The sequence below is a fragment of the Trichoderma breve genome, chromosome 1 (assembly GCF_028502605.1).
Source record: "Trichoderma breve strain T069 chromosome 1, whole genome shotgun sequence".
NCBI classification, from domain to species: domain Eukaryota; kingdom Fungi; phylum Ascomycota; class Sordariomycetes; order Hypocreales; family Hypocreaceae; genus Trichoderma; species Trichoderma breve.
This window is the reverse complement of record NC_079232.1, coordinates 2,379,224-2,395,030: the sequence shown is the minus strand read 5'-3', so window position 1 is coordinate 2,395,030 and position 15,807 is coordinate 2,379,224. Positions and strand designations below refer to the sequence as shown.

At 49.4% G+C, this 15,807-nt stretch overlaps 6 protein-coding genes across 6 annotated transcripts; 3 read left to right on the top strand and 3 right to left on the bottom strand.

Annotated features, from left to right (window-relative positions):
- Nucleotides 1–12: 12 nt before the first annotated feature.
- Nucleotides 13–1,630, bottom strand: T069G_00759 (uncharacterized protein; the record flags this gene model as incomplete). The annotated part of the gene is made up of 2 exons (XM_056167969.1): nucleotides 13–1,173; nucleotides 1,238–1,630. The coding sequence occupies 2 exons, from the start codon at nucleotides 1,628–1,630 to the stop codon at nucleotides 13–15; spliced, it is 1,554 nt and encodes a 517-aa protein (XP_056033285.1).
- A 4,369-nt stretch (nucleotides 1,631–5,999) lies between these two features.
- Nucleotides 6,000–6,491, top strand: T069G_00758 (uncharacterized protein; the record flags this gene model as incomplete). The annotated part of the gene is made up of 1 exon (XM_056167968.1): nucleotides 6,000–6,491. The coding sequence occupies one exon, from the start codon at nucleotides 6,000–6,002 to the stop codon at nucleotides 6,489–6,491; it is 492 nt and encodes a 163-aa protein (XP_056033284.1).
- A 792-nt stretch (nucleotides 6,492–7,283) lies between these two features.
- Nucleotides 7,284–8,228, top strand: T069G_00757 (uncharacterized protein; the record flags this gene model as incomplete). Its single annotated transcript, XM_056167967.1, has 1 exon — nucleotides 7,284–8,228. One exon carries the CDS (start codon nucleotides 7,284–7,286, stop codon nucleotides 8,226–8,228), a length of 945 nt encoding a protein of 314 aa, XP_056033283.1.
- A 756-nt stretch (nucleotides 8,229–8,984) lies between these two features.
- Nucleotides 8,985–10,801, bottom strand: T069G_00756 (ubiquitin-conjugating enzyme domain-containing protein; the record flags this gene model as incomplete). Its single annotated transcript, XM_056167966.1, has 7 exons — nucleotides 8,985–9,863; nucleotides 9,918–10,086; nucleotides 10,217–10,313; nucleotides 10,374–10,395; nucleotides 10,471–10,565; nucleotides 10,615–10,711; nucleotides 10,772–10,801. The coding sequence occupies 7 exons, from the start codon at nucleotides 10,799–10,801 to the stop codon at nucleotides 8,985–8,987; spliced, it is 1,389 nt and encodes a 462-aa protein (XP_056033282.1).
- A 1,431-nt stretch (nucleotides 10,802–12,232) lies between these two features.
- Nucleotides 12,233–13,575, top strand: T069G_00755 (ATPase family associated with various cellular activities (AAA) domain-containing protein; the record flags this gene model as incomplete). The annotated part of the gene is made up of 4 exons (XM_056167965.1): nucleotides 12,233–12,345; nucleotides 12,416–12,494; nucleotides 12,561–13,349; nucleotides 13,411–13,575. 4 exons carry the CDS (start codon nucleotides 12,233–12,235, stop codon nucleotides 13,573–13,575), a joined length of 1,146 nt encoding a protein of 381 aa, XP_056033281.1.
- Nucleotides 13,576–13,763: 188 nt separating this feature from the next.
- Nucleotides 13,764–15,320, bottom strand: T069G_00754 (uncharacterized protein; the record flags this gene model as incomplete). The annotated part of the gene is made up of 1 exon (XM_056167964.1): nucleotides 13,764–15,320. One exon carries the CDS (start codon nucleotides 15,318–15,320, stop codon nucleotides 13,764–13,766), a length of 1,557 nt encoding a protein of 518 aa, XP_056033280.1.
- Between the last annotated feature and the right edge of the window lie 487 nt (nucleotides 15,321–15,807).

Genomic DNA, 15,807 nt, shown 5'->3' with positions numbered 1-15,807 from the left:
GGCCACTTATTTTTAGACCATCTTTTTCAGCCTCTTTTCAATCTTCTCGCGCCCCTCCAGAGTCCGCCACACTTCGTGGGGTGCCTCGTCCACGATATCCCAATGCAGAAGCTTATCAGTCAGCCCCGTCAGGTCCTTCTGCTTGCTCGCCCAATTATCGTCGTTCTTGATCTTGAGCCCCGAGCTAATCACGGTCAGCGGCGTGTCCCTTTCCTGAATCTGCCTGCTGCTGTCGACGTCGCGCTTGGTGAAGGAGTTGAGCACCAAGCTCTCCTGCAGCTTGGCAAAGATGAACTTGCCCGTCTGCGGAGCGGATCGGCCATAGATGCGGTCGCGGCTGGAGCGTCCTTTAAACAGCGCGCCCGGAATGCGATCCAGCCCAAGCGGCGAGATGGCGCCTCGCAACCACAGCCAGAAGCCTCGGCCTGGCGCTGCGCCGGGGCCCAGCAGATCTTCGTGCAGGGGGTCGATCAACAGCAGGCCCCGGACGTCGTGACTGTGGCGGGCTGAAAACACTCGCGAGTACAAGGAGCCGATGCCTGCGCTAGCAAGAACCCAGGGCCCTCCCTCTCCTGCTTTGGCCAGGGCCTCGCTCAAGGCGTCCACCACGAAGCCGGCGGATGACGGCGACGGGGCGGTATCAGACCAAGCCAGCCCTGGACGGTCTGCGAAGCAATAGCGAGAAATGGACCCGTTCTTGACCGCATTGTCTGCGAAATCCCATAGGCCGTATTCGACGGGCCACTCGCCTCCCTCGAAGAGGACGGTTGTGACTGCTTTGCCGTTGTCGTCCGTCTTGTTCCCATGGCAGTACAGGTGGATACGATATTTGTTATCGTCGACCCAGTACAGCTTGCCAGGTGGTGCAACTCTTGCATCGAGAGCTCGGAGGATGATGTTTAGCGTTATCAGGACAGCGGCCACCACCATGACAGAGTAGCCAATGGTTGAGAGAAGAACCTCGAGCCATTCTGAGAGTGTTCTTCTGGTTTCAGGACGGCCGGTCAATCTCTCTTCCTCCTCTTCCTTGCCCCATTTCACAGTCCTGTCTGCGACAACGGCCCATATGCTCATGAGTAGCGCCCATATGACACTAACAATTCCGACCCAGCCCTCCTCGTACCTAGTCTTCTGGACTGAGAGGAGAAGAATCATATCGAGCGTGAGAAAAGCCTACCGCCCGCATCTTTCGCTTTAGCATTCATCCGTAGTAGAATTCAGCAGTTGCAGTACTTACGGCAATTATAATTCCGAGTATCCTCACTGCTTTGGAAGGCACACCAAAGAATAGCAAGGTGAAGAACAAGATGGACAGCGTCAAGCTCGCATAGCCAAACGCAAAGAAGCCGCTCCCCTTTGTGTGGAACCCAGGAGCCGTCGCAAATGCAGACACCAGCAGAATCACCCACCACAAGAACGTCAGTGCCGTGAAGAACAATGTCAGATAGCGGAGCATGCGAATGCTGAAGAGGTTATACGGCGACACTGCAGGGTCATCAGGGGCGAGGAAGTCCCTATTGGAGTTGACGCGGTTGGGCAGCAGCCGAGTGTATTCGTCTGGTGGCCGCTCGCCTTCCGCATTGTCAATCCGATCCTCTGGGCGAATGTCTTGTTCATCGTCGTCGTCCATTTTGGAGGTGGTAAACAAGGGCATAGTAAACAACAGATGGGAAGATGGACGATGGGGGCTTTCTGGAACCAGTAGCTACCCCATGAACTGTTACTGTCGAAGAGCTTCAAATTGAAGGAATTAAGAAATTAAAAAAGAGAAAATAAAAAGTTCAAAAGCTACAGCCTCCTACAATTCGATTCGCCTCCACACAAGCTCCCCGATCCGTGCCTTTTAGTGTCTGTCAATCGTCAAAGCAGTGTCATACACTGATCCCGAGATTGCAAAAGTGCATACGTCATAGTACCGACACCATTCAGCCAGCATCCACCAATCGCCATCTTGCCGCGCCCATCCATCTGCGACTTTTGCTCCGGATTTTTCAAATTTGGACTCGTACCAGATCGATCTAGCTTCTGGGCAAGAAGAAGCTTTTGTGTTGCTTATTGGCGATTGACGCGGATTAAGGTGGTGGCTCACGATCATGTGATGCATCTTTTCACCTCAAGACTCAGCCGCTAGAACATGTTGTGTTTAAGGCATCTCGGAATTAATTTGCATGACGTGTTGGTTTCAAAAGGGCAGCCGTTTATTTACACTACAAGCATTTACTTGAGTAATAAAAAAACAGTTCTTTCAAGTATCTGCTACTATAGCTATATTCCACCAGTATCTGCTACTATCTGCTACTATAGCTATATTTCTCTAGTATCTGCTCTACTATAGCTATATTCCTGTAGTAGTTAATGCCGATATTAATGCTCTGGTTCACGATTCTTTCACAAGATGAAATGAAGGGTCACGTATTACCTTAGCTTGTAGAAATTTTACAACCAGTGCTGCCCCCTTGTCTGTTTTTCAACGCATTTATTTTATACCACTCGATGATCATCTTCAACAGCTCGCGCTTCAGCTGCGTCTATACGCGTGGCTATGTGATGCAGCTGTGTATTAATATCCAGCAAGATGTTCGTGAGCGGCTGATGATTATCTTGAGTATGCTGAGGATAAGGTGCGTTTCTATTATCCTAATTCTCTATTATCAATCAGAATTAGAAAGAAGCAAGTAAGTTCTTGAGATTTGATCTTTCGCTGGATAGGTAGTATGAGACAAGTGACAAGCGTGCGAATTGCCGCCAAATGCATGAAGTTGCACCTTTTACCGCCGAGGTGTCTTCCACCATCATTGCTTTCGGCTACTACTCCTACCCTTTTTTCCTTCTTCTATTCTGCTACTGCAGCTATATTCTTTTAGTATCAGGTATCATTGCTACGTGCAGCTTTAGATTGAAACGGGATGCTAGGTAGCAAATTTGGGCTGTTGAATGTATTTACTCCCATGCAGGGTAGTTTAGGTAGGCTAGTAGTAAAAGAACCCATATCATGATCACCAACAACGCTGTTGGTCTTGCTGAAACATTGGCATTACCGAACCGAAATAGTCCAAAAATAGGCTCGGGCTTCTGCATTGCAGCTGAACAGATACTTGTAATGTTGCAACGAGGCGGGAGTGCGGCTGAAATAAAATGGGCTCTCTTATACTCGTATGGCTAGCATTATACCATGTAAGATGAAAGGACAAAGGTTTCACAGCCATAATGAGAGACTCTTAGCTGCATGTGTGCAACGAGCCCTAGCGATTCAATTCCAAGGCTTTCTCTCTTATGGCTCAACTTGATTATAGTATATTCAATTAACAAATAGAAACATGGTAAATTGGCCTATGTATGTAGAAGAGACTCAGCATCAATGACTCTACTGTACAGACCTCGAAAAAAGCAAACCTCTGGCTAACTTGCAACGGCAATATTCCCGCTTGATCTGCCAGCTTCCAAAAGTCTAGACTTTCTGTTGGAGAAGCTACTTTGCTGTAGCTGATCGACCAGCATCTCGATTAACTACGGGAGCTAACCCTTTCCAAAGCAACAACCCTGTCTCAGCAATGTCTCTCGCAAGAACCAACAACAGGGGACTTGGTTGCCATTCCAGATCCCCCATGACTTCACAAAGGGCGCATCAACAGGCGTGGCACTATGTATGCGCGCGAATAATAACAAGCAGTTGTCCAAGGGCCTTATTGGTCTCCAAAGGTTCCCTTTGGTCACTCGCTGGACTCTGCAGTAGTACCTTAAACCAAGAAGCGAAAGTTTCTTCTCGCAATATTAGTGCGCTTCCAGTGTCTTTATCCACGTATATCCATCGCCAATTAGAATGAGAATGACCGACAAGAACTGCTAGATCGAAGAAAGAACTGTACGCCGCGGAACCTGCAATATAATGACGAAGTGGCTAGTTGATGCTACACACCCATGGGAAACCTCTTTTTCCGCGCGTGGGCGGCTCCCAATTTTGTTCCAATTGGAGTGCTGATCTTTTGTTTTCCCCAACTTCCCGTTCGTAAAGCGGGCTTTGTGGCTTGCCGAGAACAAAGTCGCACCGAATTCTGTTGCCATGGGATCCATCGCAACGTGGACGCCACATGATGCTCAGCTGTCGCCGCTAGAAGGTCGCGGATGCAGTCCGAGTAATATCGAATATCGGGCTTCTCCTTTTAGAGCCTGTGCTGCATCACTTTTTGTAACATATCGAGGGCAGAAATCACTAGTGGCGTCCATCGTCTGTTAGCTTGAATCTTTCTTGGGCGGCTTGTGCAGGGAAGAAGCAGAAGCAGAACGTGAGAAATGACACAACGGCACATCCCCCTGTTGTTGGGCAGCCAAACTATTGCGCGCCAATCTGCAGCATGCCGCCCCAAGTGAGATCCAAGCCAATATTCTCGACGCGGCTGTGGCCAATCCCAGGAGCCCGCTGCAGTTGGTCCATGGATGGATGCTAAACGACTGCTTTCGCCTCTAGTGTCGGATATTGGCCCAGAAGCGATGGAATTGGAACGCGAAAAGGCCGTACCGTGCGTGCCTAGGTACAGTACATGTGAGCAATCGTTTGCAGGTGAAAGGGACGGGAATTTGGGGCTAGCAAAGCAAGGAGGCGAGCTTGAAGAAAGAAGGTGAAGAAGTGTTCGTATCCATCATATGACAAAGTGCCATTGTTTTTGGTTCTTCGGTTGCGACTGAGCTGTTGTCAGCCCTGGGTGAATAGTCCGCTGCTCATTATGTCGATTGTCTGTTCTTAACAATAGCAGAAATACCAGTGAGAAAACACAAGGCACAGTCACTCACAGGCATTTCAGAAACGTGCCGAACCCGCCGCCTCGTGGCCTGGAGCCGCGATTTAGTTCTTAGGAACCACCACCCCCTCCTGGTTAACAAACCTTTCTGCCACATCCCGACAACTTGGGTCTTCGTCCTCCCCATTATTTTTAGTCTTGATCTATTTTCGAGTCTCCCTTCGGATCAACCGACTCGACTCTTCCATAAAGAAGCCACTGAGCGTTCTGCCATCAGCGGCGTGTCTTGTCTTCTATGCTGGTTCAACGCCACATGCAGAAATTCCATCTCAAGTCAACTTTACGACTCCTTCGTATCTTCATATCTGAAAATATCTCTGAGATTTCGCCTGCTTCGATAATAATCTATCTTCCTCTCGTCGTCTATTCCAAGCGTCGAATTCCAGTCAAGCATCGTCTACCTAAAACGCGGGAATACTTTAGCCGACGAACATCCTCTCTGGGTTGCAACTCGGATTCTCTCAGCTTCCAATTGGCCATGTCCGCATCATAGTCTATCAATCTTACTTCTGGCTTGTCGAATATTCTTGGAAGACTATGTCTGCTCCTTCGCCCGTCAACACTTCTTCACCTTGCTCAGATCATCAGCTCACCTTGCCATCAACCTCGCTATCTCGAACTATCGGATATCGCAATTTTTCATATCCATTTTCTCTCACTGGAAAGACGCCTCCTATTTCACGTAACTCGCTATCGCCAAACGCAGCGCGAGACGCCTTTACAACTCCTCCGAATCAGAATTACCCACGTCTCGTTGAAAGCACTGTCCCAACCCAAAGTCCCATCTCCACCACTCAGACATACGGCGGATAGCACCCGGCCTCTTCTGATGTGGATAGAAGTCCGCTCTTGAACCGCTTCCTATCGCGAAGCTCTTCGATCAACCCAAGCGCGAGCCAGCTGTACCTGTCGCCAAGCACGGGTAGTCAAGGTACTTCACCAACCGGCGCGACGTTACCAAATTCAGACCAACATTTCAAGAGATTTTCACCATCGCAAAGGCTGTCCTTAGGACAGTACAACCTCGAACGCCATCAGGAGATAGTTACTACTCCCCGAGAAGGTAAAGCCGATGGCCGGCCAGTGTCTTTGTCTACAGACGCAACACTAGAAAATCCCCTAGATTGGGTAGCTACGAGTGCAGGCTCTCGCAGCTCAAGATACGACCCAATCTTTCTCCTCCCTTTCAAACAAACCTCCAGAATGGCTTCCTCGACATCAGGCGCTGCGAGCTCCGCATCGAGGTCCATGAATATATCGAATCAGTCTCGAGGCGAATATGACCCTTCATTGAGTAGCGAGGAACCTCGATCGGAATACACTACGACGTCCGAAAAGAGACGTCCCCGCTGGATGTCACAGGTCAAGAATTGGCTGGCAACCAGCGAGCCCTCAGCTCAAGCGATGAAGGACCAAAAAAAGGACGCATTCAAAAAGCACGGCGTCGACATCAAAGATCCACAAGCCGCGGCAAAGATGCACTCGCCCCTGGGCAAAGTGCCACTGGATGCTATTACATCTACATCAGGCCCTACCCCCGAGAAGGCCCTTAAGGAAAAAGTCCGAGTAAAGGAGACACCGACGTCAGGTGTCAGACATAGCCGTGGCTCTCAGTCTGTATCGAGCAGCGTTTCGTCGCTGCCGAGTGTGAAGAGTAGCAGAGTCTGCAATACCATCGCGCCATGGGAAGAGTAAGGATAGAAAGATGGAGTTTTTCCTTTTCTGTTCTTTTTTCTTTCTTTATAGAATGCCCTTTTACGAATTTTACGAGCTTATGATTTGCGTTGACAACATCGAAATGGCTTCTTTTTATGATCATATTCTTTTGCTACATGACATCGAGGGCTAGAGCAGCCAGAACCTTATTGGGGCATTGGTGAGGCGCCTTTATATGCATACGTAGCTGAATGAGTTGTAGAGTAGTTCAATACCCCGTTTAGTTTGCTTCTCTAGGTACTATATGGAATGATGGAAATACAGCACTAGGTATTTACAGTCCGAACTGATATCTTAATGCATGATTGAGGAAATGCAGACTTATTTGGAATCACCCGACCTTGTAGTGTGATGCAATTACACATACATATGTATAAACATATATTTCGAAGGGGAACGTTTGTTCAGTACCCCAATTTTGCTATTCAGCATCCCGTGTCGCAGAGAATACTCAGTACTAGAAAAATGTAGCTATAGTAGCAGATATTAGAAAAAATGTAGCTATAGTAGCAGATTTTAGAGAAATAGAGCCATAGTAGCAGATGCTAGAGAAATATAGCGACAGTAGCAGATAGTATCAGATTATTCTGATATTTGAACCATCTAGGTTGCTAAATAGCCACTGTCAGTTAAAGATAGAAATTACAAGAAAGACAATACCCTAACATATATCCCTACGGCAGCTGACAAAAACACCTAAGGCCATTCTCTGTGAGTTCTGTGACAGCCTGGAGAGATTGCATCATGAGCTTACTAAGGCACCATCGAACAATGACATCGGCCCATCGAACTCTACGCCTCAAACTTGAACCAAACACAAAACCATCCCCATCAGCCACGCGTATCAACGTTTTCGCATCAAACGCATCCAAACTCTCGCCTCCATCCATCGGACAAGCAAAATCTCTTCCTCCCCCCTTTTTCTGGCCGCCCAGTTTCTCGCCGCTGGCCCCGGCGCATTGTGCGCTGAACATGGCCCCGGCACTCACCATCTCGACAAACATGGACTCCCGACCCTCGTCGCCCGTGCCGCCTCCCATGTCGCCCATCACGCCCACTTTGCCTCCCGCGCAGCTCTCCAGCGATGCAGCAGACAAAGGCAGCAGAACTGTCACCGCCGTGCCCGTGCCCGTGCCGCCTACCGCCGCCGCGGCGCAACAACAGCCCGCTGCGCGCTCGACCCTGTCGCACTCGCAGCAGTCTGATCAAGTTGGCCTTCCGCCGCCGCCCTCGAAGCCGATCGAGTTCGAGTCCAACCCCGACGTCATCGCCCTCAAGTCGGCCATCGCCGTGCTGCAGATGCAGAGGATGCGCGCGACGGCCGACATCCAGGCCCTCAGCCAGATCAAGAACGAGGCCGTGGAGCACCCGGACGAGTTCGCCCGTGACTTGGCCATGGGGAAAGTCGGCCGGGGAGCGCAACCTGACGACGAGACGACCCGCGCGTGGGTTGCGCAACCGATACCAAAAGCTCAGGATGTGGTCCGCTGCCCGCCCATCAACTGGTCGCAGTACGCAGTCGTGGGCGAATCCCTCGACAAGTTACACGCCGAGCAAGTGAGCCGGCCTACGCAGGGTACGCCGGCGACTATTGGCGCTGGAGGCGTGTATCAGTTCAAGGGTGGCGATGGCAAGCAAGAAGAGTATCCTGGCGTGGCAGCTCCGTATGCGCCCCTCAAGGACAAGATTGAAAAGAAGACGAAGAGTAGGAAATGAGCACCACTGGTTGATTGGTTGGCTGGCAATCTAGTTTACATGTTTCTCTTATTTTCTGTTTCACGGTATTATGATATGATTTACGTATGGACGACAAATGGGATGGGACAACAGAGACTGCATACAATCACGGCGTTTGGGATATAGATGATTGTGCTGGCGCACAAATTTGTCAGAAGAAATGACTGAACCAGTCAACTCTATTTCATAATCAAAGAGTTGCCTTTTCCACTTCAATAGCATTCATAATGGTGAGAACATGTCAGTATGAACCAAGATGGCTGCATAGCAAACTTGCCTCAACCATGAGTCATACCCGTAGTCTTGGAGTGTTTCACTAGATGAGATGTCGTCCTCTCTCCAACTCCCCCAGGCTGTCGATCGAAGATGAAATCATGCGCCACGATCAGTAATATCAATCTGGTCTTTCCTCTCCTCCAGCGCCATCTAGAAGTATCGAATAAAGGTAAAACGCCCCTTTGTCGCTAGGCGCACCATAAATCCCAACTACCTTTCCGAGAAAACAAAGGAAATAAAGGCAGGGGGGCAAGGAAAGAGAAAAACGGTCTGCTAAAACGCCGCCAAACCCCTATCGCAGGATGCACCCTGAAAAAAACAGCAACAATAGGTAAAGGACGGCACGCTAAATGGTTATTTTGCTCTCAAGAGAGATAACTCATCACTCGGGGAATTCCCTGGTACTTGGTCAGTGAAGCTTTCCAACAAGAAGGACGGGCAAAGTTCACAAGCCGTTTCTTACTCCATGCTCATCTGCACTGATCTTCGTAGACGGCGGTTGTATAGCTTCTTGTCCTCTGGCTTGTTTCCCCAAAACATCTTGGTAGCCTCGGGGTTGACAATCTTCCTCGGATCATACGCGGGCTCATCCTCTTCAAGCATCTCAAAGATGGCATCGATGTGAGACTTGACGTCCTCCACCTTCATAGGGTTGGGAGTGTAACATGCCGTACCATCGGCCGCAATAAGATGATGGAAAAGCTTGGTCTCAAATTTGACCCGCGGTTGCTCATTTGGGAACCGAGTGCTGAAGGCTATTCTGATGCGGAAGAGGCCACCATCGAGATTCGTCATCGGCCTTCCAAAGTATGTAATCAACCAGATAAAGGGGTTATTGTCTTCCAGAACCACACTATGCGGCATATCGCCCCGCTTCAGGTAGGCCGACACTTGGTCAAACTGATGCTGCAAATTAACGGCAACTGTCGATTCTCCTGCTTTAGATGTGAGGCCTTCTTCTGCCCACCGTGCTGTTTCTGCATCAAGCGCTTCTTTGATGGCTTTGAGTCTACGCTCGAGCTCCGGATAGTTGAAGCGGCCATCCATCGAGTTGGACCCCGGAGACTCGAATGGCATCCTCACAAACGCCTGTAGAGGTTCCACCTCGGATTTACCCTGTTCCACGGCAGCCATGTATGAATCATAATACCAAAGAAATCGACGTTTGCAAAGGTCCTTGAACGGCTCAAAAGGGTTGTTGGCCTCTTCTAGCTGCTCATCATAATCCAAGTCTTTGGAATCGAGGCTTTCAGGGGGTGCACTGGCACCATTGGGCTGCAGTCCAAGATAGCCCTCAAGACGTTGAATAACAGAGATTCTCAGAGTTTCGTGTCGTATCTGCAAGTAGATTAGAACGACTCACGTGCGGAATGAACGGTACCACATCCTTACCTTTTGGACATAGTGCTTTTGAGCTTGCTTATCGGATGCTTCATTTGCATTCTCGAAACCAGGTTCGTTTTCGTACGGATTTGCTGACATCAGACTCTGTATTGATAACAGTATCGACTCTAGCCCCTGTGCTGACGACCACTCTTCACCGCGCTCTCCTCTCCATGTGCTATTGACAAGTTAGAAATCCCTTGAACTTACTGTATCATGTGAGTGACTTGAAAGGAAAATACCCTAGGATTGACCTTTCGGAAGATTAGTAGGCAGCAAATGAGCAAGAGTAGGCTTTGTGTACTAACAGACAAACTTTGCCGCTGGAGTAGATATTGGGATTAAATCGGCAACGCCCTCCATTTGTCGTAATGCCCTGAACGTTGGGAGACTTTGAAGGATAATCTTGGTTTGTAAGCACCTTGCGTGTAGTAACTGCATAGAGAAAAACGTTGGGGGCCTCACCTCTGTTAAACCTGATGGCAAACTTGATTGCGGTATTAGCACGGTGTTCGGGTATGCGATGCCACCCAATGTCTGCTAGACACTACCATAAGCTTACCTCAAAGAACCCAAATTCGTAGGGAGTCTCATGCGGGCCCATGATCAGGGCTCTGACATTGCGAACGTCGACATCACGACAGGCGACTGCAATAGCTGTAGCAGGGAGGAAATGCCGGTTAGCACCAAATCATCAGTGACCTACCACCACCTACTAGGTAGTAGGCAATAGCTGTCATGGTCAAGTTGAGATCAAAGTCACACGTACCCAGATCTGATCCCTTCTGGATGTCGCTGAGCTCCTATGAGTAGCGCTGATCAGCCATGTGACGCCCGCAAACCGACTTGTAAAGCAGCCATACCTTGGAGATGCGAATGATGGATTGATCCATGACGCTGGCCTCGAAGCTGATGTTAAAGGCGAGGCGCTGTGATGGGGAGTATCAGGATGAGCATCTGCAGAGGCAGCCAACGGGAGAATTGGAGAGTGAGGCAGCCTCCGGCAGCGGAATCTTCATATGCAAAGGGCTGAGTTATGCCAGGCGGATGCAGTTCAGTTGGTGAATTTAATGCCTTGCTTGCCTTGCAGTGGCAGAAGCCTGTTCAGGCAAGGAGGGGTTAAGCCGAGTGAATCAAAGTTAGCGGGCAGCTGCCTTGCGGCTGGACCTGAGGGATCTACCAGGAGGCGGGAGGATTGGCACTCGATGAGGAAAATAATGGGATTGATGGAAGATGGAAGATTAAATGCGAGAAATGGAACACGACAAAGCTACACTCATGGCATTGAATAGATACTAGTAGTCATCGGTGAAAGAGGAGAAAACAGACAAAGCCCCAGCACAAGGCAAAGGTTGATGCAAACATGCGTGCCACCAGAACGCCTCGTCGGAGAGCCAACAGCGCCCAGCCCAGCGGGTACTTACATGCAGGCGGGGGACGTTGTATATTCAGCTGCTAACCTATAGAGGCTGGAGTGCTGTCGGGGCTGTCGCAGACTCCTCAACTAACATGGACTGATGCGGTAGGTGAGCAGGATTAATTCCCATGGATGGAAACTCTATCGGGCTTTTTAATGTTTAGCCACCTACGAGTGCTACAGGCTATTTAGGATACCAGGTAAGGCATAGTGAGCAGCGTTGATATTAGGTACATGTAGATTGATACCCAAGGAAGATCTGGCCCAAAGTACCTAATCGAATTTCAAGGACTCATATTGTCTCTACCTGTCATTTTAGAGGTCCCTTATAATTACCCGTAGCTTGATAGACGGTACCTGTTGATACCAATGCCGTTCATACCTCGGAACATGGAAATTAGTGCCTCTCTATTCCGAAGCACCAATTGCAGGTAAACTTGAAGGGCATTGATGCCTCTCTCGCATTCTATATATACGTATAGACATTGTAGTTACCTCCTTTCCATTAACATGATTATACCTGCCAAGCGAAAACAAAACCAATTCCCCTGCACAGCGCCCTAAACATGCCGGAATACACATCAATATGCATCCGACAAGCTTCATCGGGATGTACCTCAAGGTAGGTAGGTGGGGTCACGCTACGGGCCTGAGGAGCAGCGAGATTCATGCACTGGCTGGGTCGCGGGGTTCATCAGCCTTGCTGGCCATCTTTTTTGGGCTACGCGCCTCGCGCCTATCACTGACGCGTTAATGGATTTTTGGCTGCCCTGGGCATATTCTGTTCACGCATGAACCAACACCTTCAGATATTCGATCTGCTTCAATTCTGACTGATATTTATATCTCTACACTGATAACAACAACTGTCCAGTTTTATCATCTGGTACGGCTCTCCTCGTCAAGCATGGCCAGCTTTTTCGACCTCAAGGCCAGAAAGGCGGCCGCCACAAACGGAACATCATCCCAGAAGCACGACAAGCCAGCAGATGTTCGTGCCCAGCCCTGGGTTGAAAAATAGTCAGTCAATTCGCCATTGAGCAGCATTTTTGAGGATATTTTTTTTTTTTGCTTATTTGATATCCCGTAGTCGCCCCAAGAGCTTGGACGATGTCACTGCTCAGGATCACACGGTCACGGTTCTGCAGAGAACACTGCAAGCTTCAAATGTTGGTGAATCTGCTCGCAATTGGGTTCGAGATGCATATTCAAGCTAATGGCCTCCCTCTCTCAAGCTTCCGCACATGCTGTTTTATGGCCCCCCTGGCACTGGCAAAACCTCTACCATTCTGGCCCTTGCCAAGGAGCTCTACGGCCCAGAGATGATCAAGTCCCGAGTTCTCGAGCTCAACGCGTCCGACGAGCGTGGCATTTCGATTGTCCGACAAAAAGTCAAAGATTTTGCACGAATGCAACTGACCAACCCACCGCCCTCATATAAAGACAAATACCCATGCCCACCATTCAAAATCATCATTCTAGACGAGGCCGACTCCATGACGCAAGACGCCCAGAGCGCTCTGAGACGGACAATGGAGACGTATAGCAAAATTACACGCTTCTGTCTGATTTGCAACTACGTCACACGAATCATCGATCCTCTGGCGAGTCGATGCAGCAAATTCAGGTTCAAGAGCTTGGATCAGAGCAACGCAAAGAAGCGACTCGAGTCAATAGCAGAGGCGGAGGGCGTTGCGCTCGAAGATGGTGCTGTGGATGCGCTCATCAAGTGCAGCGAGGGCGATTTACGAAAAGCCATTACTTTTCTGCAGAGTGCTGCTCGACTAGTTGGGGCGAAGCTCTCAGAAAAGGACGGCGAAGGCGACGAGTCTATGGATGTAGACAAGCGACCGGTGACTGTCAAAATCGTTGAAGACATTGCCGGCGTTATCCCTGGAGCAACTCTTGATGACCTCGTCAAGGCTATGCGCCCAAGGGCCTCAGGAGAGACGTACCAGTCCATATCCAAGGTGGTCGAGGATCTGGTTGCAGACGGCTGGAGTGCTGGCCAAGTCGTAAACCAGGTAGGCTAATTCTCCTCTACATTTACTTAACAGCATCATTCTAACCTGTACATCTGTATAGCTCTACCAAGAACTCATCTTCGATGAGACCATTCCTGACATCCAAAAGAACAAGATTGTTTTAATCTTCTCTGAAGTGGATAAACGACTTGTTGACGGAGCAGACGAACATCTATCGATTCTGGATTTGTCGATGAGGATATCTGCCATCATGTCTGAAAAGTAAAATACGACAATTTCAAGTGGCTTAATTGGGGAAGGGGGCAATTATGCGGAGTTGGGTTCACCATGTCTTATTCTGACTAAACGGCGTTTGTACTTTTTACCAGAGATGTGCAGTTATGACTGAGATATATAGAACAAAGACATAATAAAAACCGCTAAACGCATGATAAAAACCGCTAAAAGCATGAATCAGACCGCGTCTCTCAGCACTCCGAGATTTCCGTGTAGTCTGGACCAAACATCATGCCCATCGTCTGTGATACTATTCTTCGATGTGTGTTTCCGCGATCCAAGCCTCGTTGCCGCAGCTCCAGTCTTTGGTTGTCTTTCAGAAACCTCGCTGGAATCTTCCCCTTCCTCTGGGTGACCCAAAAGGAAGTCAATTTCTCTAAGGTTCTCTAGGCAATTCTCGAGTGCTACCTGACCAATGTCGACAGTCTCCGCGGCGTATTCGAGAAGCGCAATCTTGGCTGAATCAGCAGCAAACACCCATGGCTTAATTCTCTTTGAGATATCAGGATGCTCAGACTTTGACGCTATCTCTGTTTGTATGCCAGACCGCCGGCGCAGAGAGTCTTTCATAGGATAGGAGGGCAGCAAATGGCTTTCTTCGCCAAGACGACCGAGTAATTGACAAGCATCCTGATTTTGCTTGGACAGTGCCGAGGTGAAGAAGGCTTTCTGGCTGATAGCCGCCTTTTGGCTGACAGAAATAGCTGCCAAGGCTCTCAAGTAGGGAGTCAGAAGATGGTCAATAGGCATTGGAGGCTTGTTGCTGCTTCGATCCAAGCCGGCGACCAGCTGTGCAGGCGGTAGAAGCGATGGATGAGATGGCTGAGATAACTGAAATTGCTGTGTTTCCAGATCCAAAAGAGTCTTTCTCGAGGACACGTATTTGGCGTACTTTTTGCTAATCTCTTCAAGATTGGCTGCGATTGTTGATGGACTGACTCTTGACTTGTGATTACCGCTTTTAGCTGCACCGGTGCTCCCTCCAGGAGAAGCTTTAGCAAGCTCGGTTTCGATCCAAGTGATGAGTTCATTGCGAGTGGTTGTCAGCGCTTCCATCCGAGCACCGTTGCTGACCATGTCAAACTGGTTTTTGGATCGGGCTCTCGTCTCTTGTACCGTCTGCTCTTCTTGCTTTAGCAGAAGTTTTGCTCTCAAAACTGTCTTCTCCAGCTGCTGGATTCGGTCGCTGAGACCTGACTGAGGAGATGTTTGGTCAAGCGCGAGACTATTGATGACATCGTCTGGTGCGCTTGGCACACCAGGGCTGCCCTGAAAGATGTGCTTGGCATCTAGAAATTCCCGAGTTGCAGCAGGCTTTTCCATGATAAGATCTAAAGACTGTCGAGCTGCAAGAAGGCTCTCTCGCTTCTGCCGCAGCTTCAAAAGGCATATTCGCTCCTCCAATAGATCGACGCTGTTGGCCTTTGGGTTTGGCGGCTCGGGGTCTTCAGGGGTATTATTTTTCAAGAGACTATCAAACTGACGGCGTGCTGCCGTATTAGCCTGGAGAGCCTCAACATATTCCCTGAATACGCCGGTCAAGTCCGATGGCGTGGTGACTTCTTGTGAGCTGTCGATGAGGAACAGAGGACTCTGGATGGCTCCATTGCCGGCACAAGTTCCGAGGTGAAGAGCTAGAACGCGTCTTATGTAATTGACCTGTTCTCGAGGCTTGATATATGGATCAAGCTGCTTTTGAAATTTGAGCAGGATTTCCGGATGATGGTCGGGCATGTTGATATATTGAGATTCATTGCACTTGATATAATCGAGGCGAACATGAGCGTTGGGCTGCACATGCCGCCTTATATCTCGGCACATGTACCGCCTGCACTCGGGAGCTGTGAGAGGTACCTGACCGCCTCAGCCTATCAGCAGCTGTATACGTAGGTCGCTAAATACAGGGGGGCCACTCATTGAGCTCGATTTCTCCACAGCACTGTGGCTAAAAACGATTCTGGTGTGGCGTATTGCACTAACTCTTTGCTACTTGGCGCGTCCAGGCAGAAGATGTTGGCTCAGGAAATTTATCGCGACCAAGTCCAAGCATCACCATTCACCCAATTCAGCGACTTCACATTGCTGAGACGCCTAGGCAGCTGCCCTCCGTTTCGACCCGATTCCCTTTGTCTGGGTGGCAAGCACATGGTGAAGTAGACGCTGGGCTCATCGAGCTTTTTGTCGAGAACATCGACGTTCTCTCTCTCCTTCTTCTCTCTTT